Source organism: Cydia amplana, chromosome 27 (genome assembly GCF_948474715.1).
Source record: "Cydia amplana chromosome 27, ilCydAmpl1.1, whole genome shotgun sequence".
In the NCBI taxonomy this organism is placed as follows: Eukaryota; Metazoa; Arthropoda; class Insecta; order Lepidoptera; family Tortricidae; genus Cydia; species Cydia amplana.
Genome location: NC_086095.1, coordinates 183,259 through 210,762, shown reverse-complemented (window position 1 = coordinate 210,762; position 27,504 = coordinate 183,259). Strand labels below are relative to the sequence as shown.

At 38.4% G+C, this 27,504-nt stretch overlaps 1 protein-coding gene across 1 annotated transcript in view; it reads left to right on the top strand.

Moving 5' to 3' along the window:
* LOC134660502 (multidrug resistance protein homolog 49-like) overlaps nt 1-27,504 on the top strand; it is a 65,934-nt gene that overhangs the window by 16,364 nt on the left and 22,066 nt on the right. Inside the window, exons 2-3 of the mRNA XM_063516273.1 lie at nt 25,610-25,800; nt 27,205-27,349. Of these exons, the coding sequence (XP_063372343.1) occupies nt 25,610-25,800; nt 27,205-27,349 (336 nt within the window). The remainder of the gene's footprint in view (nt 1-25,609; nt 25,801-27,204; nt 27,350-27,504) is intronic.

Below are 27,504 nucleotides of genomic sequence, written 5' to 3'. Positions count from 1 at the left end.
CGGCGCTTTGTTTTCTATCGAAAGTACCAGTGGGGAGACTCTCCTGACTTCGGGCAAACTCTGCTCCGTTCGGCTCAGCATTGCTCCGAGCAATTATTAGGGTTGACACAACTTGACCTTCCATGCGCGTGCACGACCACAGATAAGATAATCACTTGAATTTTGACAGCCCTAAATAGCCGAAAGGGATAGTGCCATAAGTTAGAACGGGAGATCATGATTCGACCCCGAATCTCTGTAGGAAGTGTCCTTTCTGTACGGTAGTATTATTACTTATTCTGTGGTACCACGTGATCACCGATTAGCCGTCATAGAAAATGACATGTCGGATGCCTCGGCACAGAATAAGTAATAGTATTATCATACAGAACGGCCACGCACCGCCCCGCCCCGACTCGGATTACCTCGCCCCGCGACTGGCTGCGACATGAATGTGTGCGTAAGTCGCTCTACTGAGAGCATGCCAGAAGTCCGTCAGATACACAATGACGCGTGTACAGACGTGGCGCGCACACATATAAACGCAAATCATTTTTGATGTATGGCGTGTCCGCCCTGTGGCCTCGGCCCGGGCCCGGCCCCGGTCTAGCGTGAGTCATCCATTAACTCGTAAATTATACAACTTGCTGCAAAACCTGCTGGCTGAGTCGCTGCTGGATATGGCTAACAGGAAAATTAAAACGATGTCAAATGATTGTTTCAACTCGACGTTGCGGCCCGCTTTGCTAAATGTCAATACTCGTTTCTAAATACTTAAATATAATAAATTATAGTATCTTATGGATTAGTACTTAACAATTTAAAAAATATCACCAAACAATTAATTTACCTCCACCCTCTTGGTTAATTTTGTATAGGGTCATAGGCTTATAAGTACATATTTTATTGTAGGTATGTTTAACTCGTTCACGTCTTTCGCAGGCCTATTATTGATGGCTTATCCACGTAATAAAATATCCGTAACAGAGCGCGATTGAAAGTGACGGATACCGTTGTACGTAGACAAGAACGACCATCATATTCTTCTGTAGACATCGCGAAGTTAAGATAATCGAAAGTAGAGATGCCCCGAATAGTGGTTTTGGCTGAATACCGAATATTCGGCCCCTCTCTCGGCCGAATACCGAATATTCGGCGACCGAATATTCGGCATGACATGCGAACATTTTGAATCACAATTATTATGAAAACTGATCGCTAAAAAAACTCAACGTTAGATGACGTTAGCTAAGATATATTTTTGTTGAACAGCATTAATGAATAGAGTCAAACAAAACCGATTTATTAAAAAATAAATGTTTTTTAATCAACAAATGCTCAAAAAAGGGTCTTCGTATTTAACAAATTTCCCAGAACACATTCTAAATATACCTACATAGTTTTTGATTATTTTTATTGTGAAATTTTTCTTTTTAAGTAGGTGCAACAGATATTCGGTATTCGGCCGAATAGTAGGGAACATTCGGCCGAATACCGAATATTCGGCAAAGTGGCCGAATAGGCCGAATATCGAATAGTTGCCGAATATTCGTGGCATCTCTAATCGAAAGCTAATTTTTACGCTGCACTCTTACAAGAGGGATGCATTTTTTCAGTTCCTTCCTTAGACTCAAATAATAAGAAAGACATGTGAAGCCCTGATATATGATCTTTCTCACAGTGATCTTACCCGGGTGATTAGCATTGTATTGTCCAGAGAAGTGACCCTTTTTGACCCATTTCAGCCAATCATTGTAAATTATACAGGAATGTTTACAAATAAGTCAAGAATTAATCCAAACAACCTTAGCAGTAGGTTCGCATGCCGCGTCAGCCCTGAGACAATGCAGCGTCGGACTGACATGATCCTAGGTCACGGCGATTATAATTATACTAACACTGGCAAGGCTTTCTACGTTCTCACGACACTCTGTTCTAAAGGAAAGGTCTAGAGTACTTTTCTTTTAACCTTTAGTGTGTGGTCAAAATCGTGGGTTCGAACGTCGAACAATTACCCCCTAGGAAAGATCGGTAGTTCACGAATCATGACGAAAAATATTCGGACAGGCTTTGCTTTCGTTACGGCCCCAAAAATGTACAGAAAATTTTCAGTCTCAGGTGACAATTGTCACCGTTGTGAAACAGGGACCTGGCCCCAATTTCACCACGCCGACATTTGTCAGAGACATATGTCGGGTGACAATTGTCAAGTGACAGGTGACAAGTGACAACTTCGTAAACTGTTTTTGTATAGAAGTCCTTATAAACATGACAGGCATTTAGTTACAATTGTCCAATTGACAATGATTTGGTGAAACAAGAGTAGTTTTTATAAGTCGACATATTTGTCAATTTGTCGGTAATTCTTGACATGAGATCGGAGCTGTGTCAGGCTTGGGTGACAATTGTAGTGTTTTCGTTGTTAGCAAACCCCGTTATCATTGTTGCAGTTCATTGAAAATAAACGTTGGCAAAACTGTGTACCCTAAATTCGCCTTTAGGGTACAAATAAAAATCGCTTTAAATTGCTTTTAAATTCTTCTTAACTAGCATTAAATCATAATTCCATTATAAATTCTAATTGTTGCCTATGAAGGCGTTTAGTAATTCAACATTTAGGATTTGTAATAAGTCTCAGTATAGTTTTCATAATTAAAAAAAATTATAATGCGAAGTTGGGGACCGGTAGCGAAATTAGGTATGTTTAGGTAGGTATTGTTTTTTTAATAATTTACTTGGGCGAAGTTGGGCACTAACAGTAAAGTTAGGGTTTTGGTTAGTTAGAAAATGAATCTCCGCGAAAGCAATAGTGTTGATATTCTTATACAAGGGAATATATAAAGTACGAATAGATTCCTACTTTGACGTCACTGACTTTGCATTTGCAGAAAAAATTACTTAAAACAAACAAAAAAATAATGCTTTGACGCCTTGTCAACAAATAATGTAGGTATACGCTGCATTGAATGGGGTCGGGACACAGATGGGATCTCAATCAATATCATGTTAGTGATGACAACACGGCACATCGAAAGCAATTAACGATCTCTTGTGAAGAATTGACAAATATGTCGACTAGTAAACATTAGGTACTTGTTTCACAAAATAATTGTCATTAAATTTAAGATGGACAATTGTACTAAACTACCTGTCATGTTTATATGAAGTTCTATACAAAACAATTTACGAAATTGTCATCTGTCACCTGTCACTTGACAATTGTCACTCGACATATGTCACTGACAAATGTCGGCGTGGTGAAACAAAGGTCTGTCATTTTTTTGACAATTGTCGTACCTGTCAGCTTGGTGAAATAGGGGCCAGGTAGCTTGTCACCGTTTTATAAAAGGCCTTGTATACAAGGTGTGGCGTGCAGAGAAAATGTAACAATAGGTTCCTTCATGGAGATAATCATCTTCCTCCTAGTCTAGTCGGTGTATGACCAGGCGTGGCTCACTCCGCAATTACGTCGCGTCGCTACAAGTACCTACCTAATTATTAAGTACATGCGGCCCACACCAATTTTGGTGTCTAGCCATAGTAGTTGCCGCACACAGCTACGGAACGGACGCCTGCTCGCGCTTGCTCCACCTAGCGGTCATATCTGTCGTAACAGACGCGTTTGGTAAAGAGTGAATCTCCTGTACCTAGTAGGTACTACCTATTATTTATTCTGTGGTATGATCCTGCCTCCGAAGCTGAGGTCCCGGGTTCGAATCGCTTTTGACGTCGTATGGCTCCTCTACACGATGGGCCAACGCCGGCCACTCCAAGGGACGCAGCCATGCGGTAGAATGAGATAGCAATATCACTTGCTCCCTCTAACGCATAAATGCGTCCCTTGGAGTGGCCGGCGCTGGGCCATCGTGTAGAGAAGCCAGTAGGAATAAGGCTAAGGCTCTGTTTTCCTATGATAGCGGTGCCGTTATGTAGCGGCTGTCTCTATTATAAATTACACCGAGTAAGGCGCTGTACGTATCGCGCTTGCATTACACCGCCACGGCTGCTGAAGTGGTGGAGTATGTGCACCAGAAGACCGGTTACACGCTGAGGGTGTTCCCGCTTCGATCGCGCCACTACGTGCACTTCAACTCTTTTGTGGTGCGCGTGCCGCGACCGCTGCAGGGGACCATCGAGTGCGCCGACTTCTGGCCGAAGGGTGTCGTGTTTCGGAGGTTCCGGGGCAAACTGCCGAATCCGACACAGGAGCAGCCGATGCAACGGAGCCACGCCGTTTTATCGACTAAATAGCTAGTGTTTAGTTTTAAGTTTATAAAATACATATGTATGTTAGTCTGTAAGGTATTTGTAATATGGGCCTTGTTGCCTGAATTAAATTTCCAAATAAAATAAAAATAAATCCTACTCCATCCATATTTAGTCGTTTAGGTGGTCTGGTCGGTGGGTTTTTAGGGTTCCGTACCCAAAGGGTAAAAACGGGATAGACTAAGACTAAGACTCCACTGTCCTTCTGTCTTTCTGTCGCTCATGAACCGATCACGGTTCACCAACAGAAATACAAAAAACAGAATAAAATAAATATTTCAGTGTGGCTCCCATACAACAGACGTGATTTTTTTGCCGTTTTTTGCGTAATGGTACGGAAGTCGGAACCCTTCGTGCGCGAGTCCGACTCGCACTTGGCCGGTTTTTTATTATGTTTTTTACCTCAGAACTCCGTCATTTCTGAACCGTACTGGGGATTTTTTTCAATTCGCAAGTTACGAATTATGAAATGAACAAGTCATGAATTAACCGTTACAACTTAATACAACTGACCTGAAAGATTTTGTTCCTTCTGTGGAGAATCGTTCGTTATAATTCGTTTTTTTTAGCATTAGAAATAAGGTAAACAATCTTGATGTGTCTTTTAATTGAAAAACACATTTTAAAAATAAGTTACGGTAAATATGTAACAATTATGAATCTAATACGATCTTTTATAGTCTTCTGCTTTAATAAGTAATAGTTATTGATTTTAAAAAAGTGTTTTTCAATTAAAAGACATGTCAAGATCGCTTACCTTCTTTCAAGTTCTTTCTAATGCTAAAAAAACGAACTATAGTTCATTACTACTCGTAATCAGAATCACTTAAGTCCATGAATGGCGTTATCCGTAATTGGGACAACAGTCGTAAATGCCGAATAAATGAGGATAATGGTTTACGAAGGTTGCCTTTGACGTAACGTTCTTTGAAAAGTAATAAACTAAACATTGTGAAACTTGGGACCAATCGAAAATACAGGGTGCTTCCTGTAACAGGAGCATTAAATTAAACTGTAGGCTGTACTCCTCAAACTGACCAACATTTGTTCAGCAAGTTCAGCAATTTTTGAAAATAACTCATGTTTTGATTTTTATTACACTTTAAAGTTTATTCTAACGCACGCACGTTTAAGACGCAATGTACTTATTGCAAATTTTGTTATGTTTAAAGCGTGACAAGCAACGTCAAACACACTGATGTCAGCGTACATTGAAGGCAATATTTATTTTGTATGAAAAAGAGGAAGTCTAAAGGATTCATAATTTTTAAAAGTCTCTGAACAAATGTTGGTCAGTTTGAGGAGTACAGCCTTTAGTTTAATTTATTGCTCCTGTTACAGGAAGCACCCTGTATAAGTAGAGGCATTCATAGAAAATCCTTTTTTTCTACTCGTCGAAATTAAGACTTCGTATACCAAAGTGAAATCGCATACTTTTTTCACTATGGGACCCCAACTCAACTATAATATTTATTTCGATACAATTTAGTCAACTATAATATTCATTTCGATACCGTTTAGTCAACTATAATATTCATTTCGATAGAGTTTAGTCAACTATAATGAAATTGACCAATCGAAAGCGCGGAGCAAGTACCAGGGCCTCATGAGTTATGAGGTGTCGTTGATCAACCGGCCAGGGCGCGGGGCGCGAGGGCCGGGTCGCGTACGAGTATGAAGGTATCGCGGCTGCTCGCGCATCTTAGCTGTATACTTTTGACATATATGATTCTTCTACTAGTTTTAAGTATTTTTTTTGTTGACTCGTAGAAAAAGTATTGTATACAATAGTGATATAATCAAGCTTTTCAATCTCGTACCTTTACTTAGGCAACTCAGCAAGCTTCGTTGCCTAAACACGGTACTCGACTGAAAAGCTCTCCATTATATCACGATTGTATAAAATACTATTTTTATCATGTAACGGCCTCCTAGCCTAGTCGGCAGTGACCCTGCCTACGAAGCGGGGGGTCCCGGGTTCAATCCTGGTCAGGGCATTTATTTCAGTTTATGACAAATGTCTGTTTCTTAGTTATGGATGTATTTTATGTGTATGTATATAAGTATTTACTTATAGGTACATATATGGGGCATTATCTATTATCTTACGCCTCACAGCGTCGCGCGGCATTGTATTTATATCGGAGCATCGTTAATAATGGCGTAAGCGCCATCGACAGTAAGGTCCCTTTTCATAGATAACGTCACATATTATAATATACATAACATATCGTCATCATCTAGTACCCACAACAGTAGCCTTATTGAGCTTACCTCAGTTGAACTAGGTCGATTTGTGTACCGCCGGTTACCCCCATAAGGGCACTTGTGGGCGGCAGGCCCGGGGACGTCTGTCGCCTACAGAAAGGTCCCTGCGTGGGCGGGCGCGATGTGTAGCCAACGCGCCCAATGAGGTGAAGGGGTGATTTCCCCAAGGGTCGGGTCCGAGTCCGGACGGCCGCTGGCGAGGTTGCGGAAGAGTACTTCGGCGTTCCTGGGACCTCGCCCTATAGCAGCGAGGCGGCAACAGAGGGGTTTTAGTGGGTAAACCTGGGGTCTCATTAGCCCACAACAGGGAGTCCCACATAACCATCCCGGCCCGTCCCCGCGCCGGGTGGTATGCGTAAAGCATTTCCCCTCTTTTTAATAAAAAAAAAAAAAATGTCGATTTGTGTAAGATGATCCGTATAATATTAGTCTTAGAATAAGTTTAATAGTGAAATAATTACTGTCTTGGGTGAGACTTGAACTCACGGCCTCTGGATCGATACTACAGCGCTCTGTCATCTGAGCCACCAAGACCTCATCCATAGCCAGCAAATCTTTCCACCATATGGGTCAAGGGGACCCATATCCCGTATGACAATAATAATACGAGTACGTATAATATGTATTTTTATTAATCGTCACTTCGATCACACTCACAGTGTAGACTGAATTAACTAACTACAATTAAGTAGAATCGTTGCAAGTAAATGACAAAAAACAGGGAAATGACGTGACGAGTATTTACCAAGAATAGCGTTTACTTTTACTGCGCGTGTCAATCTATTTAATTAGGTACACTTTTTGTCTGTCAACTGTAAATATAACTAGACTTATTTCTAATAGGCTACATTCCTACTAGTCAAATCAGCTTCTTTTTTAGAACTGTCAAAACGATTTGCTAGGAATTTATATGAAAACGAATGTAGTGACGTCACGGTAAACTCACGTACTTTTTATATTTCAATCCGATTTATTAAATACAAATTGTGTTTAAAAATAGCTGCTGTCTATGTTTTTCTAATAATTATCTGGTGCTTTATGTCGTGCACGGTTTGATATAATTTATTTTAAGTACAGGAAACATCCCTATTGTAAGTATCTCTAGCTGATTCATTTTGGCCTATTTTGAATTAAGTTAAAGAGTTATTGATTGTAATAAAAAGATATGCCTAAATCAGCGACAGAATATAGGTATAGACCTTTTTACTACTTACCTATATTTTTTAATTGATTTTTAACTTCGAAATATAATATTATATGAATATGAATATGACTTAAACTAAGATCACTGAGGCACATTTTCATTCCTTTTTTAGGGTTCCGTACCCAAAGGGTAAAAACGGGACCCTATTACTAAGACTCCGCTGTCCGTCCGTCCGTCCGTCCGCCCGTCCGTCCGTCCGTCCGTCCGTCCGTCCGTCCGTCCGTCCGTCCGTCCGTCCGTCTGTCACCAGGCTGTATCTCACGAACCGTGATAGCTAGACAGTTGAAATTTTCACAGATGATGTATTTCTGTTGCCGCTATAACAACAAATACTAAAAACAGAATAAAATAAAGATTTAAGTGGGGCTCCCATACAACAAACGTGATTTTTGACCGAAGTTAAGCAACGTCGGGCGGGGTCAGTACTTGGATGGGTGACCGTTTTTTTGCTTGTTTTGCTCTATTTTTTGTTGATGGTGCGGTTTTATTTAAAGTCTCTGAATGAATGAATGGATAGTCAAGTTGGCTTTGACATGGAGTGATTCTCTATGAGCCTTATGGTTTATGGTTTAAGAATTTATTTCTCCAAAAGAATATTACATTCACTTACATAAAGAAATACAAACAAACATTATAATATATACATTATTTACAGAGTGTACGAATAGCATAAAATATATTCTAGGACTAAACAAAGCAAATTATTATTATTATTTTTTTAGCCTTCATAATTGATTTCAGTTTTTCATTCTAATAAAATTATTTTCATGTCAAATTTCATCTTAATCGGTTCAGCGGTATAAGAGTGGCAACAGATAGACAGACAGAGTTAATTTCGCACTTACTTACTTTACTTACTTTAGCTGAGATTCGAACTTATATCACCGAGCCTCAAGTAGGTATCGGTGATGTCGTTGAAAATTAATATTTTAAACAGAACACAAAGACAGATCAAAAATCAAAATCACATATTTAAATACCTATATCAATTATTATTCCAAGTGTCTATATTTACGTGATCCACATAAATATTTCCTACTACCATGCTTTACAAAATTAAACTCTAAAACGAGAACTTAAAGTCGAAATCTGATTCGTAATCTCAACAGGTTCTGTTGTAGGTATTTTATGGAGGAATTCCCTTAAGCAAATTAGTCATGCAGTTTGATTGAACTTAGACTTTATTGTAACGGAACAAAGAATAACAATAATCAGTTGAATGTTGCGGTGGCTTTAGTGTTTCGAATGCAAATGATCTGGTCATCAGGTGTAATAGACCATACAAGTGTGACACGTGTCGTTGTGGTTTTTTAGCGATCGTTTTATGTAAATATTAAATTGCTTCCTGGGATTTTACGATTGTAAAACTTTAGTTTTAAACGAATCTGGGGAAAAAACAAAATACCGGCTTACATATACGGTGAAATCTCGATAATCCGCCATTTTGTAACATTTATGTATAGATTTATTCGTGTTTGATAAGAAAGCTCAATATAGGTTTGTGTTGTGGGTATAGGTACTAGATATTGAAATACATATTGAATGAGGTCCACAAAAGGTCTGTTAGTGCAGGTTGATTCACGAAAGCTGGCACGAATGGAATGAACGAAACTTTCATTGTATGTGTTACAGTTATGAGACTTATGAGTTTCAGTGTACGAACACCGACCTTGCGGCCCTTGCGGGCATCTTTCTCTCTCACTTCAATTTAAGGTGTGACTTGAATGACAGAAAAAGATGCCCGCAATTTGCGAACTTCGGTGTTAGCGGTAGGCCCTCTGTCTCGGTCAGTCAGAGCATAGAGAAATATAGTAAGACAAGAGTGCTCACTCCATACATCAGTTCAGACTATTAATTTCAGTGCCTACATCTAGCATCGAGTAGCGGAACTATCAGTACTGCTACTTGACAATAGATGTAGCTCCTACCGGAAAGTCTTATCTCAACAGCATAAGACTTTCCGGTCGGTGCTACATCTATTGTCAAGTAGCAGTACTGGTAGTTCCGCTACTCGATGCTAGATGCTAATAGTCTTTTTGGTACTAAAACTGATGTATGGAGTGAGCACTCTATGTATTTTTTTCTCTATGGTCAGAGCCACCATTTCATTGGTTAATGTGATACACAGATATTTTCATTCGCTCATTCATTCCATTCGTAGCTCTTGTGAATCCACTACGTCATCACCAGCGGTTTTTTGCTATAGTTTCCGAGTAGCACGGTGACGTGTATTTTAATCATTTATTAGCAGGTGACTTGTTCCGGTGATTGCCCGGCCCCGTAAACATTAAAACGTAAACGTCACCGTTAAACATATTGTTTTGACATAATACGTATTTTCCCATTGATACCTATTACCTACTTCTAGTACCTAGGTATACCACGTCAAATAACAAGATGGGACTGTTTCATATGTTTCGAGCAGTGGCACCGTATTGAAATACCGTAACAAAAATATGTTTGATTGTATAAGAATGTATATTTAGAACATTTATTTAGAACATTTAGAATTATTATTGTGTAAAATTTCTCACGATAATAAAAAAAATCTTCTTAGTGATCAAAATGTGGATTATAATCGGACAATAGATTAAGGCAGGTCGATGACGTAGTATTTACTTAAAAGCGACGGCTGCGCAAACACCGTGACGTTTATTCGCGATCGCTGACTCAACGACATCCATTGACTGCGGAATAACGAATTGTGCGCGCGACCTCCTTAGTCAATTGTCAGTGGACACCGCCATTAGCGATCACAACGCGCAACAGTTTGTTATCATTAGCACTAAAAATACGAAAACAAATGACATAGGTAAGTAATTGAACGCAGACTTAATCGTGAATCCATTTATTAATTATTTTAGGACATTTATAATTATATTCAATTGACGAATGAGGGTAAGACCTTCCTTCGCGAGCTGGGTCGTCGCCTGTGTGAAATGGGGCCTTGACCCCCGCTCCGGGTTTTTCCTGATGCAAAGGCTGTCCATCGCAATACAACGCGGCAACGCAGCGAGTGTGATGGGCACCTTTGCGTCAGGGACAGCCCGGGACGGGTTTTAGTAAGTAGTTATTTTTTATTATTTTTAGTTTGTATTTATATTTAAGTTTTTGCAATAAATTTTAGTCTTTGTTTCAGCAATTGACGAATTGGTCCTACTTGACAAACATAATATACCTAAATTAGTTTAGATTAGTGTAAAATAATTTATATTTTAATTTCATATTATGAAATAAATAAATCTAAATCATAATAATAAACGATGATTCGTGAGAATCTTTGTTTTTTTTTTTTAGTAAACAGGAAATTGGTTTTTACGAATTCCTTACATTTACGAATCACCGCCACAAAAACGACGACTGATTATATAATTACATATTAATTAAACCAGTAAGGCCCTAATTATAGTCTGACCTCTGTCCGTAGCAGTGCGACTGAAATTGCTGAAAAAACATTATTTAGGTAGGTATTAGTGTAGCGTCGCGTCGTCTCACTACATAATATGTAACATGGTTGATATTGTCTACATGGCTTCTTTCGTCTTGGGCGTTAAATAAATATTTTTTTTTCTTTCTTCTATATTTAAGACAACATTTTCATGAACCTTGATAAGTACCACCTGCTTAAATGGAAAACGTGGTTAAATAACAAATATCCAGGTTTCACTTGTATTTTAAATGAGCATAACGAGAAAAAAAGCAGACGGGACTGTCAACTGCTCAAACACCGCCACCATATGGCGTCTGATGGCGTCTGTAGGTATTACGTTTTTGTGGTCTGTACCTAGACACCATCATCGACACATTTGTATATTCTCAACAATAAACCAATAAAATGTGAGCTTTGATTACTTATATTTACTATGGATGTTGAGATCACTTTAAATTAGGCAGACTTACTCATTTTAGTCGAATCAGTTGATTAAATATTTACACTACAATTGAATGTTTCGGACCTTATTTACTGGAAATAAGGTTCGAAAATTGTTATTATTAAAATGTATTGTTTACGATTATTTTTTAAATAAAATTTTATATTCATAAAATTTTAGCGGAAGCGTAAATTCGTGTTTATCTTGTTTTTGCCGCGTATTTCCTGTCAATTGATTGCTCGACTGTCTTAAAATAAATCATTTTACATATTTATAAGAAAAACCACTTTCAACACATTTGGGATTTTCACAGAAGGAAGTCACATGATTTTAGCGCGTCTATTTCAGGCGCCAGCCAAATTAAATATGACATAAGACTCTCGAGACCAATGAAGTCACATGATTCCATGATTAATACATCCAAAGTCAAATCACTTGAGAAATTAAAGTGTTTGGTGTTGTGTGTGTTTTAATTGAAGTGGACAACACAGCTTCAATGGAAAAGGAACGCTAGGCGTTTGTGCATAGTTGAAATTGGTATAGGGTCCGTTTAACTAAGGGGGTTGGTAAGAAGTAGGGTGACTGATATAGTTATTGGCTTCTAATACATAGTAATTTCCGCCTTTCCTAACAAATTACTATGTAATGGCCAATAAGTAACTATAGTAGACACCCTATAGACATATTGTTGAAGGTTTTGGCTGCAAGAAGCAGATTTGTATTATGTAAATTGTTTTAAGTAAGTAAAATGTAATATATAATAAAAACCGGCCAAATGCGAGTCGGGCTCGCGCACGGAGGGTTCCGCACCATCAACAAAAAATAGAGCAAAAAAATCAATCGTGTTTGTTGTATGGGAGCCCCCCTTAAATATTTATTTTATTTTATTTTTAGTATTTGTTGTTATAGCGGCAACAGAGATACATCATTTGTGAAAATTTCAACTGTCTAGCTATCGCGGTTCATGAGATACAGCCTGGTGACAGACGGACGGACGGACGGACGGACAGTCTTAGTAATAGGGTCCCGTTTTTTACCCTTTGGGTACGGAACCCTAATTTTACCTAAACCACCCTAAACTATGTAATTCGGTCCGTAAACTCAGTATAGTGTCATTCAATAGAACTTGCTAAACTATGTAAACAAACCGCCATACTAAAATTGACACTGAATGTCAAATTACTAGTAACTTTTGTTTCATAGTTAGCAAGTTCTATTGAATGACACTTTAGGCTAATATCTACTAACAAATCACCACGCAATTTTTTGACCAATGGCCTGTAAGTGGTAGACCGATAGGAACTACTCGTATAATTATGAACCTCCGCAAAGTAACACCGGACCGGATCTATTGCATAATAAAATACAATCTAATACTATTAGTGATATTACAGTAGGTGCTACACATGGTGCTACTTTACCGCACTGTCCGCACTAGTGCGATAATTAGCACATTATGTTAACTACATATATCGAAAATTTCAAGGACCATATACGTCCTGTCCAACGTTGCGTACGATATATTTGCGAATTTCTTATTTTTCGCACTGGTATCGTAATGTACTATTGTTTCCGCTTGCATTTTAAACATTATGCGATAGGTCCCTATTCAATAAGTGACGTCGGTACTTATCTAATTATAGTAATTATCTTTATGTCGGCGCAACCTAAGATCACATATTTGTCAGTTAGGAATCGAAAGAGATCGCTTTTAGCGATAAGACCTCCTGTAGTTTACCTCTACTTGTGATGCTGTATTTTCTTAATTATATTACGAACTAAAATACTTAAACATTTTTCATACGGTAATTAAAATTCATCAATAGAGAATATTACGTGAAAGTCTGCATAGGGGTGGGCGCTACTCCCACAATAAGTCACAATATAAGGATCTACCGCAAACGAGAGAGTCAAAATTTTGTTATCTAACCTCTCTAAGATCACTCTTGCATATTCGAGCGACATAGAGGCAGATAGCCGAGTTTCGATTTCGCGTTTCCCGGTAGGCCCTTTGTAAACAAACTGCCTTGATGTATCAATGTCATATTTGATTATCTGTGAAAACTTGTCAAAAAACAGTTTAAGGTACAGTGTGTATAAGTTACTCAATGGTATACTTACGTCGCTATAAGTGCTGCACTCTGGCGGCAAAACATTGCAATAATATTCCCTATTACCTAATTCCTAAAACCAAAACACTTGACTTTACATAACATAACCGAAGGTCAAGTGCGTGTCACAGTTCCATAAAGAAAGCTCGATAGCTGAGGCCGTGACTTTGCGTTGCGTGTTCCAATCCAAGGTTGACTAGAAGAGATCCCCTTTTGAGATAAGTTTGATAAAGATTGGCTAAAAAACGCTAAAGCGTTTTTCTCACATAAAATTGTATTAATTAACATTTAACATAGGTACTCGCAGCGCTTTACACTTTTTTTAAGGAATTAATTAATTTAAAAGGCTTTTAAGTAAATTCTGGATGTTAATAAGTTATAGCAACTGCTTAGTTTTTAAGATAAATTAGATGTAATTATTCAAAAAACCGACAATAGTGTGTATTAAAATCACTATTCGAAAAAATGAAATGATAGGTAATTAAAATTGTGTAGGTATGGTATGTAATTGTAAGTACGTTACACGCCCTGGTGGCCTAGCGGTAAGAGCGTGCGACTTTCAATCCGGAGGTCGCGGGTTCAAACCCCGGCTCGTACCAATGAGTTTTTCGGAGCTTATGTACGAAATATCATTTGATATTTACCAGTTGCTTTTTGGTGAAGGAAAACATCGTGAGGAAACCGGACTAATCCCAATAAGACCTAGTTTCCCCTCTGGGTTGAAAGGTCAGATGGGAGTCGCTTTAGTAAAGACTAGAGCCTACGTCAATTCTTGGGATTAGTTGTCAAGCGGACCCCAGGGTCCCATGAGCCGTGGCAAAAATGCCGGGATAACGCGAGGAGGAAGAAGATGTAACTATGTACGTTAGTGTGATAAATTAAAACCTATTTATAAAGACAACTTCCATTGTTGTTGTTTGCACTGTCATACAAACGTGACGTAGTTTCCATTTTCCTCTTTAGATTAGACATGGTAGTTCGCGAATGAAAGATTCAATTGATGTACTTCACTTGATGTCACCCGTTCATTCACTAGTTCAGTTCGGATTCATTTAGTTCTTTACTTCAGCAGTTCAGTTTATAAACCTTTTCATTTACTTGCTCATTTGCTTAGAGAGTAACAAGGACGCCATGTTAAACCTTCGATTCATAAATTAATTTGTTTGAGTGATTCATATTGAATGAAATTATCTATCAAATTCTTCACTCAACTCAATATATCCGCAAATGAGAGAAATAAAACCAGTACTACAGCCCTAGTAGCACGGTAGCATTTTTATCGTTTATCACCATGCCTGTCACGTTCTAACAAGTATGTAAGTGCGAAAGTGACGGGCATAGTGATAGTCGATAAAAAATGGAACCGTGTTGAGCCCGCTGATATAGATGGATCTGTTGAGCTACTGAACTAAACTGAACTAGTGAACTAAAGGAGTGAAGTACTTCAGAGCGTACGAAAGATGCATATCAATCTTTTCATTTTAGTGACACATTTTGCGCATGACTACTTACTTTAGATACACAATTTGATATGCATTACGTTTGTATAAAGAAGCGGTCGCTGGTCAGCCATATTACCTATTTGAATCAGTCAATTGCTTTCAAATGTCCTTGGCCTTTTTTAGGGTTCCGTACCCAAAGGGTAAAATCGGGACCCTATTACTAAGACTCCGCTGTCCGTCCGTCTGTCTGTCCGTCCGTCTGTATATCTGTCATTAGGCTGTATCTCATGAACCGTAAAAATTAATCAACCATAAAATTTAAAAATCATTCATGGGTAATTGTGTGAGATTTTATAATAAACTTCCAAACCATATTACTGAATTATCTATTAATACATTTAAGAATTATGTAAAGCGTAAACTTATTTCTAAAGCGTATTATACCACACAAGACTACATGAATGATAAAACAACGTGGGATTAATTTGTTATTCGAAATTATTATTTATTTACATATTAGGTATATTTGATTAATGATGAGGAAATTGATATTCCGATGTAAGTATGTACTTCTTTTGTGTTTTTTATTTATTTATTTGACACTAGCTGTTGCCCGCGACTTCGTACGCGTGGATTTGTATATTGGTGGTTATATATTCTACATTAGCTTAGAACATTATGCAGCAAGAGATTGCGGTAGGACGGTTAATCATTTCTTAATTATTAATATTATACAACGCATGAGACTTGTCTTTCACAACCTACGAAGTTTCAAGCCCCTAACTGAATAAAATTGTCCTCGATGTAATCCCTCTAAACCCCCTTAGAAGATTTTCATGTCCTCTATTTAATAAAACCTACTACCTAACTACCTATTTACGAAGTTTGAAGTTCCTAGCTTTAAATAAAATTTGAACCCTATACAAACTTTCAAACCCTTTTTAACCATTTTAGGGGATGAATTTTTTAAAAGTGAAATTATTTTTCTTGTATTCTAATAATATGCCTTTATACAACGATTCTAGTCCCGCACTCAAAAAAATGTTTGGCCTCCTCTGAAATTAGTTTTCTTCTCTTTTGATAAAATACATTTTTACGAAGTCTCGAGTTCCTAACTTAAAATATAATTTGAACCCCATACAAACTTTCAACCCCTTTTTAACCCTTTTAAAGGATGAATTTTTAAAAACGCTGAAATTAGTTTATTGCCCGCTTAAAATAATAACTTTTTACGAAGTTTCAAGTTCCTAGCTTAAAATAAAATTTGAACCCCATACAAACTTACAACCCCTTTTTAACCCTGTTAGGGGATGATTTTTTTTACAAAACGCTGAAATAACTTTTTCTGTCTTCTAATAATATCCCCAAATAGAAAGATTCAAGTCGCGCGTTCGAAAAAATGTTTGATATCCATACAAACTTTCAACCCCTTTTTCACCACCTTAGGGGATGAATATTCAAAAACGCTGAAATTAGTTTTCTTGTATTTTAATAACATATTTTTACGATGTTTCAAGTTCCTAGCTTAAAATAAAATTTGAACTCCATACAAACTTTCAACCCCTTTTTAACCCTGTTAGGGGATGAATTTTACAAAACCCTGAAATAACTTTTCCTGTCTTCTAATAATATCCCCAAATACAAAGATTCAAGTCCCGTATTCTCAAAAATATTTGATCTCCGTACAAATTTTCAACCACTTTTTTACCACCTTGGGAGATGAATTTTTAAAAACGCTGAAATTAGTTTTCATGTTTTTTAATTTAATACCTTTTTACGAAGTTTCAAGGTCCTAGCTTAAAATAAAATTTGCACCACAGGACAAAGTTTCATCCCCTTTTTTACCCCCTTAGGGGTTGAATTACCTAAACGTCGCAATAACTTTTTTTTGTCATCGGCTATTATGCCTTTCTAAAAAGTTTCAAAGCATTTGTAATGGATTCAAACTTTCAACCCCCTTTTAACCCTGTTAGGGGATGAATTTTCAAAAACGCTGAAATTACTTTTCCCGTCTTATAATAATATCCCTATATACAAAGTTTCAAGTCTAACACTCACAAAAATATTTGATCTCCATACAAACTTTCAACCCCTTTTTCACCACCTTGGGGGATGAATTTTCGAAAACGCAGAAAATAGCATTCTTGTTTTTTAATATAGTACATTTTTACAAAGTTTCAAATTCCTAGCTTAAAATAAAACTTGCACCCCATACAACCTTTCATCCCCTTTTTAACCCCCTTAGGGGTTGAATTTTTCAAAATCGCTTCTTATCTCTTGTACACTTTATAAATTCAACCTAGTGTGCAAATTTCAACTTTCTAGCTTTTGTAGTTTCGGCTCTGCGTTGATGAATCGGTCAGTCAGTCAGTCAGTCAGTCAGGACACTTGCATTTATATATATAGATTTAGATTTTATTCTAGAAATATTCTAGACTAGTATTTTTTATATAATTTTTTTTCATGTTTGACGATCCTTTTGTGATATTCTTAAATTTGTGTTAAATTAGATTTGTATAATAATCCAATATTATTATGGAATAATAACATCAATAAATTGCTCTGATAATTAGCTTTAACATAATTTATAAGTATGTTACGATTCATAAGTGCTTGTTGCTAGGCCTACATGAATAAAGTATATTGACCGTGATAGCTAGACAGTTGAAAATTTCACAGATGATGTATTATGTATTTCTGTTGCCGCTATAACAAATACTAAAAAGTACGTAACCTTCGGTGGGCGACTCGCACTTGTCCGGTTTTTTTTGTTTCACAGGATTCAATGCAATATTTTATTAATTTTTATTCGCGGAAGGCTCTTTGCCCCCTCTGGCCTTGTCCTTGGCTAGTGACAGTTCGCCTTGGAGATGACATGCTGGGAAAGGTCGGCATCTGATACCGACAGACAGACAGACAGACATGCGTGGGAATCATTGTTGGCAGGCTTGTGCGAAAACTCAAGTTCATGTTATTATCGTATTGTTTATCTAAGGTTAGTGTCTCGAGTTCCCGCAAAATATGAATTATGAGTTAACCTTTTTGACGCCAATGATACTTGGGCGTTTTTTTTTTGTTGTCCCCTACACTTTTTTTTCAAATTTGGAATTTTTTATGTTATTTCTACTCAGAATCACGAGCTCTTTCTATCCTAATCATAGAATTAATATGACTAGAACAACTGTCAATCTTCAAAAGTGCGACCAAAAATGAAATGCAAGTGTGTGCGTAAATTGTCTATGTGAGATCAAAAATAGTGATGTCATGTTACAACATATTAATAATCAGTCGATGTTTGATTGCTTTATCGACTACTTTTTCAAATGTGTTATTTTAAACGTTAAAATTCTACGACATTATGACGTATAAATAACACTTGCACTGCGTGTGTTATCAAAATCATTGCAGACTTATCTTAATGTAACTGTTACTGTGTTGGAAAGTGAAGTTTAAATTTACCGCGAAACATGAGCACCTTAAAAAAGGTATAACAATCGTTATTATTTGAAGTCGGTTATAAAAGCTAATATCTTAATGATGTCTTGTGAAGAAATAATTACATAGCTATTAATATACCGACAAGTTATCGATAATGTCCTATGAACATTTTGTCAAGCCCTAGCGTAAAGTAACAGGTTATGTTTTTACACAAAATATTTTAAATTATAGACAAACTAAACTATTTTAAACTAAAAGCAGGAAAGGTATCGTAGCAACAAGCATAAATGTCGTCTCTGCGTTTATAAATTAATATCTATTGTAATTTGAATATTCACGCATCTTAAACATGTTAAACATAAACTAGAGGTCGCTGTGAGGTTCAGCAAGTGTGGGCAGCATACAGAGGACTCCCCTCCCAGCACAATCTGTGAAAATCCCCTTGGCAGCGCGTGCTGACAGGAGTGTCATATCGCCTTCATCCACCCAGTGCCTCAACCATTACAACACACATCGCGCAGGCCCGAGACGTCACGTAGCTTCGTTTTATTGGCCGTCGCCAAGACGATACCCTAACACAACATGCGCAGTGACGATCTTTTTTGAAACGTAACTGTCATCAACATTGGTTTTATTTACTTTTTTCATATTTATCTGTGTATTTTCATATTTTAAACAGTGTTTGGTTGCCAAACCAAAATATGTGATTCTAATACTTTTTGCCGTGCGTTCGTGTAAAATAAGGACCCTAAATACGTAAGCCAGCGTCTTGTAGCGCCGTTGCTGCGCCTTTTTTTTAGTATTTAATTGTATTTATTTCTAGATAAGGTATTACTTTTTATCCCCCTCTATTGAATGTCCACACAGCCCAGCATTTCTTCAGTGGAGCTATTGGAATGCCCTGTCTGTTTAGATAACAAGTTTTATAAGGGAGAGAGGGGACTCGCAATCCACACGGGTCGTCGCCATGGAACGCGTATTCCCTTCAATCCCCCGCTGCCTAGCGCTTCGCAGCCTACACCGTCAACAGTAGGCAATTCCAATAGCTCTCCTTTTCTTGCAGATAGGTTAGGAGCCCTAAAAAGACATGTTACAGTTATAAAGAGGATACCCCGGGGCGCCCGCAGAGCTGTAGCTAACTCGCTTTCGGAATGCGTCGCCAAGGTGGTCATGGAGAATTCTCCCCAAGCTTGGGAGCGCCTGCTCACTTTTTCCTATTCCGTTTTACACGCTGATAAATCTAAGAAAACCTCCTTAACGACCCAACTGAAAAACAACTCATGTAATTTACCTCCCCCCAGTCAACTAAATCAATCAGTTTTTATTAGTAACCCTCGGCCATACTCAAAAATCAAATCAATAGAAAACAAGATTTCAGAAGGGAACATAAGCGGAGCGGCTCGTCTCCTCTTCTCAAATGACGACTTGGCGACGCATTCACCAGAAACCTTTGCCGCCCTCAGTGATAAACATGCGGTTCCCCTTGCTCCCACCCTGCTACCAGATCCCCCTACTCAGGACAATATAGGACTAACCGTTGCAGAGGACTTAGTACAACAAGCAATCCTTTTGTTCCCAAATGGTTCTGCAGGCGGTCTGGATGGTCTTTCCCCCCAACACCTAAAAGACCTCATTGGTGTCCCTTCTGGAGACTCGGGATCAGCATTACTTAAAGAGCTGACCGGCCTAATGAACTTAATGTTAGCAGGCCGAGTAAATGCTGATATCGTCCCTCTCCTTTACGGCGCCAACCTCGTTGCCTTGGCGAAGAGAGACGGTGGGATACGCCCGATTGCTGTCGGATGCACTTTTAGGCGCTTGGCTTCAAAACTCTGTTGCCGAAAATATAATGATAAGTTGACCAACATTTTTAAGCCCCGGCAGCTAGGCTTTGGAGTCAAGAGCGGATGCGAAGCTGCCGTACACGCCGCTCGGTCGTTCTTGAGTCGTCCGGACTGTGAAGTGTTCTTGAAAATAGACGTTAAAAACGCGTTTAATTCGATTAACCGTGGTGCCCTCCTAACAGAAATAAAAGAAAATCTTCCAGATTTATACGCATATTTATGGCAATGTTACGGGGCACCTACGAAACTACTCTTTGGTGATAGAACCATTCTGTCAAGCACAGGTTGCCAACAAGGTGACCCCCTTGGGCCTGCGATTTTCAGTCTAGCAATTCAACCGATAATTTCAAATTTAAATTCTAAATTTAATCTTTGGTATCTAGACGACGGCTCCCTCGGCGGAGACGCCGCTACAGTCCTACAAGATTTAAAATTTATTATTGACAAGTTTTCAGACATAGACCTCTCCTTAAATTTTACAAAATGTGAAATTTTCATACCTAAACACCTTCCATTAGAAAGAAAATCCGAAATACTTACAAGCTTTAACGCCATCCTGCCCAACCTTTCTGTTCATTCCAATTCATCTCTTACACTTCTAGGTTCACCAATTTTCGACGAAGCCATCAACCCTGTTATTAATTGCAAATTAAATCTGTTTAACTCCACATCCAACCTGTTATTCGAAATAAATCCCCACATGGCCCTTTACATCATCCGTTTTTGCCTTTTCACTCCAAAATTCATGTATTTACTTCGATCCTGTCCGATATGGAAATACCCCGCCATACTTTCATCAATTGACAGCAGTCTCCAAACCACTCTATTTAAAATTTTAAATGTTAATTTTGACCTTAGATCATGGACCCAGGCGGTTCTCCCTGTTCGATTTGGTGGCCTGGGTGTTCGCTCCTCGACCAGCGTCGCCTTGCCTGCCTTCTTGTCTTCCGCTTACTGTTCGCTGTCTCTCGTCGGTAAAATCTTAAATCTCCCTCAGATTTCCGGCGCTGAGATAGCGAGCTTGGCGGAGGCTGAGACCGCTTGGTGTGACACTTGCCCGGGGGCGACTGTCCCGGCCACTAAACATGTCCAGAGAGCCTGGGATACCCCCGGCCTTAAAGCTACTCACGCGTCGCTCATAGAAAATAGTCCGGACGACTCAGATCGCGCCCGCCTATTAGCTGTCTCTACTTACGAATCGGGTCACTGGCTGAACGCCTTACCGTCACGCAATATTGGTACTGTTTTAGACAAAAACACGTTGAGAATATCAGTTTGCCTGCGAATTGGAGCCAAAATATGCTCCGCCCACACCTGTGCTTGCGGCAAGGACGTGGACCAGCTAGGTCGACATGGCCTCTCTTGCATCAAAAGCGCCGGCCGTTTATATCGCCACGGCACCATTAATGATTTGATACGGCGGTCGCTTGCTACCGTTTCTGTGCCTGCTACTTTAGAACCCTCAGGCATGGCGAGAGACGATGGCAAGCGACCGGACGGAGCCACATTGGTGCCGTGGAGACTGGGTAGGCCTTTGGTGTGGGACGCTACATGCGTAGACACCTTTGCGCAGTCCCACATCCAGGCTACCCGGGCACAGGCTGGCGCTGCTGCCGACCAGGCCCAACTACTCAAGCGCCGCAAATACTCATCTTTACTGCACGATTATGAGTTTGCGGCGCTTGCAGTAGAAACAATGGGTCCTTGGTCGGCGGACATGAAAACTTTCATGGGGGACCTGTCGACACGGCTGGTCGACGCCTCGGGAGACCATAGGGCTGGCGCTTACCTCTCCCAGCGCATATCGCTGGCAATACAGAGAGGTAACGCAGCCAGCGTTATGGGCTCCATGCCGCAGGCGGACGTTTTAGAAGGGGTGTTCTTTTTATAACTTCTTTTTATATTCATCTTTTTTTATTAGTATATTTTAGTTTTAATATAATATTGTAAGTATTAGTTTAATTTTTTAAGTAGGTTTATTTTAATTTTAGTTTAGTTTTTAAATATTTAATTTATAGTTAGTTGTTATATTAATAAATGAATCCCAATTATAGACTAATATGATAAAATATTAGCACACAAAGGAAGAAAAACTTATAATGAACTTTATAAACCGGCTTCTAACACTTTTTACGCTGTTAATTTGACAAAATATCGTTATGAAAATTTCGCTCGGAATATCATAAATCCTCTGAAATGAGTATTTGCTTGGATTATTTGGCACTGTAACACTGAAATCCGGCACACTACAAGACACCATCTTCACTGAATTACTTTATTTAATACTTTTCGTCCTAATCCGTGTATATTTTTCAATTTGAAAATTACCGTGATACGCTCTTGGCCGTCCGCGGCCGTCGTCAAACTCAAAAGTGGTTACGTTTTCTCATTGGTAGTCTGACTTTTTCGCACTCATGGGATGTTCATATACGTGATGGCTTCCCTTTCGCACACTTAAGCTGTCTGTCAAGCGCGAGCGCGAATTGTATGTCTGTGATCCTAATAGGAGAAAAAAAGTGTCCTAAGGTTTTTATTTCCATTCCGTCACCATTTTTCATAGACTTTGTATGGCGGTCGCGTAATGGAAAGATCGAAAAATGTAGTATGGAAATTTTGGGACACTTTTTTTCTCCTATTAGGATAGAAAGAGCTCGTGATTCTGAGTAGAAATAAGATAAAAAATCCCAAATTTAAAAAAATGTGTAGGGGAAAACAAAAAAAAACACCCACTTACTTTATCAAAATAAATAAGTACGTAATGGCCTCTACAAACCTCACCGATAATCGCATGCGATTTGCATTACATTGCGCCATTTGATCGATCGATCGAATTGGTTGCTTTTACTTAGCCGGCAATAGTCTAAAATCGGATGCCATTTGTTGCATCGTCTGTCTGTGGAAGTCTTATTTAAATTAACGATTCTTTGCAGTTTTACTCATGAGTCCATTAGACGTCTCTAATTGACACACAATAATACACGAGAATTTGGGACGGGTACCGCTGCGGGCGGGTAATCTAGTTCAGGACGTTAGCCGCGTAAGCTAAAAACGCCAGTTCAAATCGGGCCTTCAGCACTGGTCGCCTAATACGCCTAATTAGGCCTGCGCCTAATAGTACTGCACTGATTTCACAAGCGACACCATTAAGTACATGCCACTGTGAAAAATACGGCCGATTTTTTTTATAACATTTGGTAGATAAGTAGATTACCTATTCTGTACAATATTAAACGCAATTTCACCGCATGTCCCAATTACTAAACGAAAGGTAGAAAAAGGTATTAAAATCGGGCCATAGAGAAAACTCTATTGACCCCATGAAGGAAATTATTTTTATTTTTCCCATGCCAAAACATCTATAAAATTAAGACTTTTTTTTTTTACTATTGTTTTTACGACATTTAAATATACGGAATACTTTTACACTATCACAGTGTGACTACCTCTAACTTAATTCGATCCGTATTAAATATTTCCTGGCGTGTTCATAATCATTTTGTCACAGGGTATTAAGCGAAGCATTTCTTGACTTTTTGCGTTTATTAAATAAAAATAACTATTAGAATACTCGGCTACTATAGTTCGTTTTTTTTAGCATTAGAAATAAGGTAAACAATCTTGATGTGTCTTTTAATTGAAAAACACATTTTAAAAATAAGTTACGGTAAATATGTAACAATTATGAATCTAATACGATCTTTTATAGTCTTCTGCTTTCATAAGTAATAGTTATTGATTTTTAAAAAGTGTTTTTCAATTAAAAGACATGTCAAAATCACTTACCTTCTTTTAAGTTCTTTCTAATGCTAAAAAAACGAACTTTTTATGTTTTTAGGTAGTTTAATGTAGTTTTATAAGTGTCTCGTAACTAACAATCTATGGATCTATGGAATCTGAAAATAAATAATTTTTAATTTTAATTTAATATTATTGTAGTCCGATTCAGATTTTACAATTTTGTATAGTTTTGTAATGGTTTTGATACGTGATCGACGTTCAACATCAAACATCAAACATCAACATTTATTCAGCAAATAGGCCACAAGGGCACTTTTACATGTCAACATGGAATTTACATACAGCAAAAAAAAAAACACATCTACAAATATAAAATACAACTTTCTAAGCCGCAAATATAAAATCAAACTAAAGTATTACATAGAGATGTATAAAGTCTCTAAATGTCGAATTACAAAAAAAAAACGCTATAACAATAGTATTGAAAAAAAAAAGAACACAAAGATACAAAACTATAATCTAAAATTATTTAGAGATGTAAATGTCTCTAAGTGTCATCATAACTAAAAGATTACAATATATAGTAGTTAATCAAATTATCCTTAGAGATGTATAGGGTCTCCAAGAGTCAAAATCCTGTATACCTAATTAAAACATTCATTAAGTAAGAAAATGACAATAAAAATAAAATAGCATACGAGAACCGTATGCTCGTTCCGTATGACCGTTCGTTTTGATTATTGGCGCGCATCACTCGTACGACATTCACTTCACTGATTTAAACTTTCACGATTTTTACACATTATTAAATTGTACAACGGGACTTAATCGCGTATTTAAGTTTTAAGATTTACTTCCCACGTTTCGAGGACGGAGGAGGACGAGGGGGTATACGCGATACAATTTTTTTTTTTTATTATGGCAACAAACAGTCATTACATCAAAAGATACAAAGGATGGATTACAGAGAAGACAAACAGTGCCGAAATTTACAAGCAAGCGTTATTGTAGAAACATTATATGAGTTGATACTGAGTGGTAGAGAGAGATCCATCGTACAACCCAACAGACAGGCTCACAACATTTCAACTGACAATTTATTACTTTGTATACATATATGTATATGATATATTTAATATATAATATAATATATAATATGATATTAAGTTAAGCTAAATAAATATTTCATTTCAATACTTTTTGCGCAGCTTCACCCTAATATTTAATGTCAGGATTTACATTACCTTATATTTTAATTTCCGTGGTTTTAGTTTCCGTATTTGATTTAATAAGTATTCATTGTAGGTATATGGTACAAAAACATGATAAAAAAACAATAAATAAAAACAACTTAAAATTACAATTAAACTAAATACAAACTATTCTAAAATAAAACTAAACTAAACTAAATTTAATTTAATAAAATTTCCGTTATTGTTTGTTTCAGTGGCGCTACGCGACGCCTGTAGAGCGGCTCGCCACATGCCTGGGCGTGCTGGCGTCGTGGCTATGCTCTTGCGGGCTCGTGCTAGCCGTGCTCATATACGGGGAGCTGACAGCACTGTTCGTGGCGAGGCACAAGGCGTCGAGGGCCACGTCACCAGCGGTACTTCACTTGTTCCACGGTGGGAGAGAAGTGTACGTACAATAGACTCACGAACAGAGACTCATATACGGGGAGCTGACGGCACTGTTCGTAGCGAGGCACAGGGGCTCGGGGGCCACGTCACCAGCGGTGCTACACCTGTTCCATGGAGGGAGAGAAGTGTACGTACAATAGACTCACGAACAGAGACTCATATACGGGGAGCTGACGGCACTGTTCGTAGCGAGGCACAGGGGCTCGGGGGCCACGTCACCAGCGGTGCTACACCTGTTCCATGGAGGGAGAGAAGTGTACGTACAATAGACTCACGAACAGAGACTCATATACGGGGAGCTGACAGCACTGTTCGTGGCGAGGCACAAGGCGTCGAGGGCCACGTCACCAGCGGTGTTACACCTGTTCCATGGAGGGAGAGAAGTATACGTACAATAGTCACGAACAGAGACCCATATAGACCAGGAGGCAAGGAATTATGATAGATAGATAGATAGATAAAACGTTTATTTGGATGCTACACAATTTACACATTACCAGCAATTTTGGTGCAGCAGCAGCATAGTAAAAATAAAGGATTTTCTTCAATTTTTTTCTAGGGAGAGGATTGGTTAAGGTTAATATTACTCTTATTAACCCTGATTATCTATTCCACCTAGAGTAGGGCATAGATGCTTTTAACCAACAATGCTGCACCAAAATTGCTGGAAAATTAACGATCACTGCACATTACAAATTACAAACAGAACAAAACTAAAATATGTACAAAATTTACAAACAAAAAAAATACTTAAACACGAAAAATGGGTTTACTTGCTGTACTCTGAGTGCATTGCAGCAAAAACAAAAGGGTTCCGACTCATCTATTTAAAGATCTAAGCCAGTGGTGGGCAAACTTTTTTCATGGGGGCCAGAAAGCTTGAGAAATTTCGGAGGAGGGCCAGAATTGCAGCAAAACTAGAAAATTTAAAATTTTACGGTTTTAAGTACTTATATATAAAAGTGCAATTATGCTGCGATTCCGGCCTTCCTCTTGAAACTTCTCAAGCTTTTTTTTGTACAGCAAAAAAAAACAAAGATATAAATATACCTATATAAATTCAATGTATCCGCGGCGGGCCGGATAAAATGGTTTCGCGGGCCGGAGTTGGCCCGCGGGCCGTACTTTGCCCACCACTGATCTAAATCTAAGCATACATACTTCAACTTCAACTTCAACATTTATTCAGCAAATAGGCCACAAGGGCACTTTTACACGTCAACATTGAATTTACATACATAGGGACAGACAGACAGCGGGAAGCGAAGCGACTTTGTTTTTAGTGATGATAATTTGGCAATCATTACAATACATTATGACTTTCAATAATTAAGTCAAACAAAGGACTCCGGTTTTGTGATTGTCACGAATAAAATTAAATTATCTTAACATTTCCTTCCAGACCGGACGGCAACCGCTCTCTTCACATGGACGCTCTAATAGAAGACTCCATAGCGTTTGCGCTGGCCAGCGCGGCCATCATGGCTTGCCAGCTGCTGGCGGCCGGCGCAGCCGTCACGCTGGCCAACTGGGCTGCTTCTAGAATGGTCAGTACAGGAACAACCGCTCTCTGTAGCGTGCTATATACCTGTCTCACTCTAAAGGACGATGGTAGAAGACTCCATAGCGCTCGCGCTGGCCAGTGCGGCCATCATGGCTGGCCACCAACTGGGCTGCTTCTAGAATGGTCAGTACACGAACA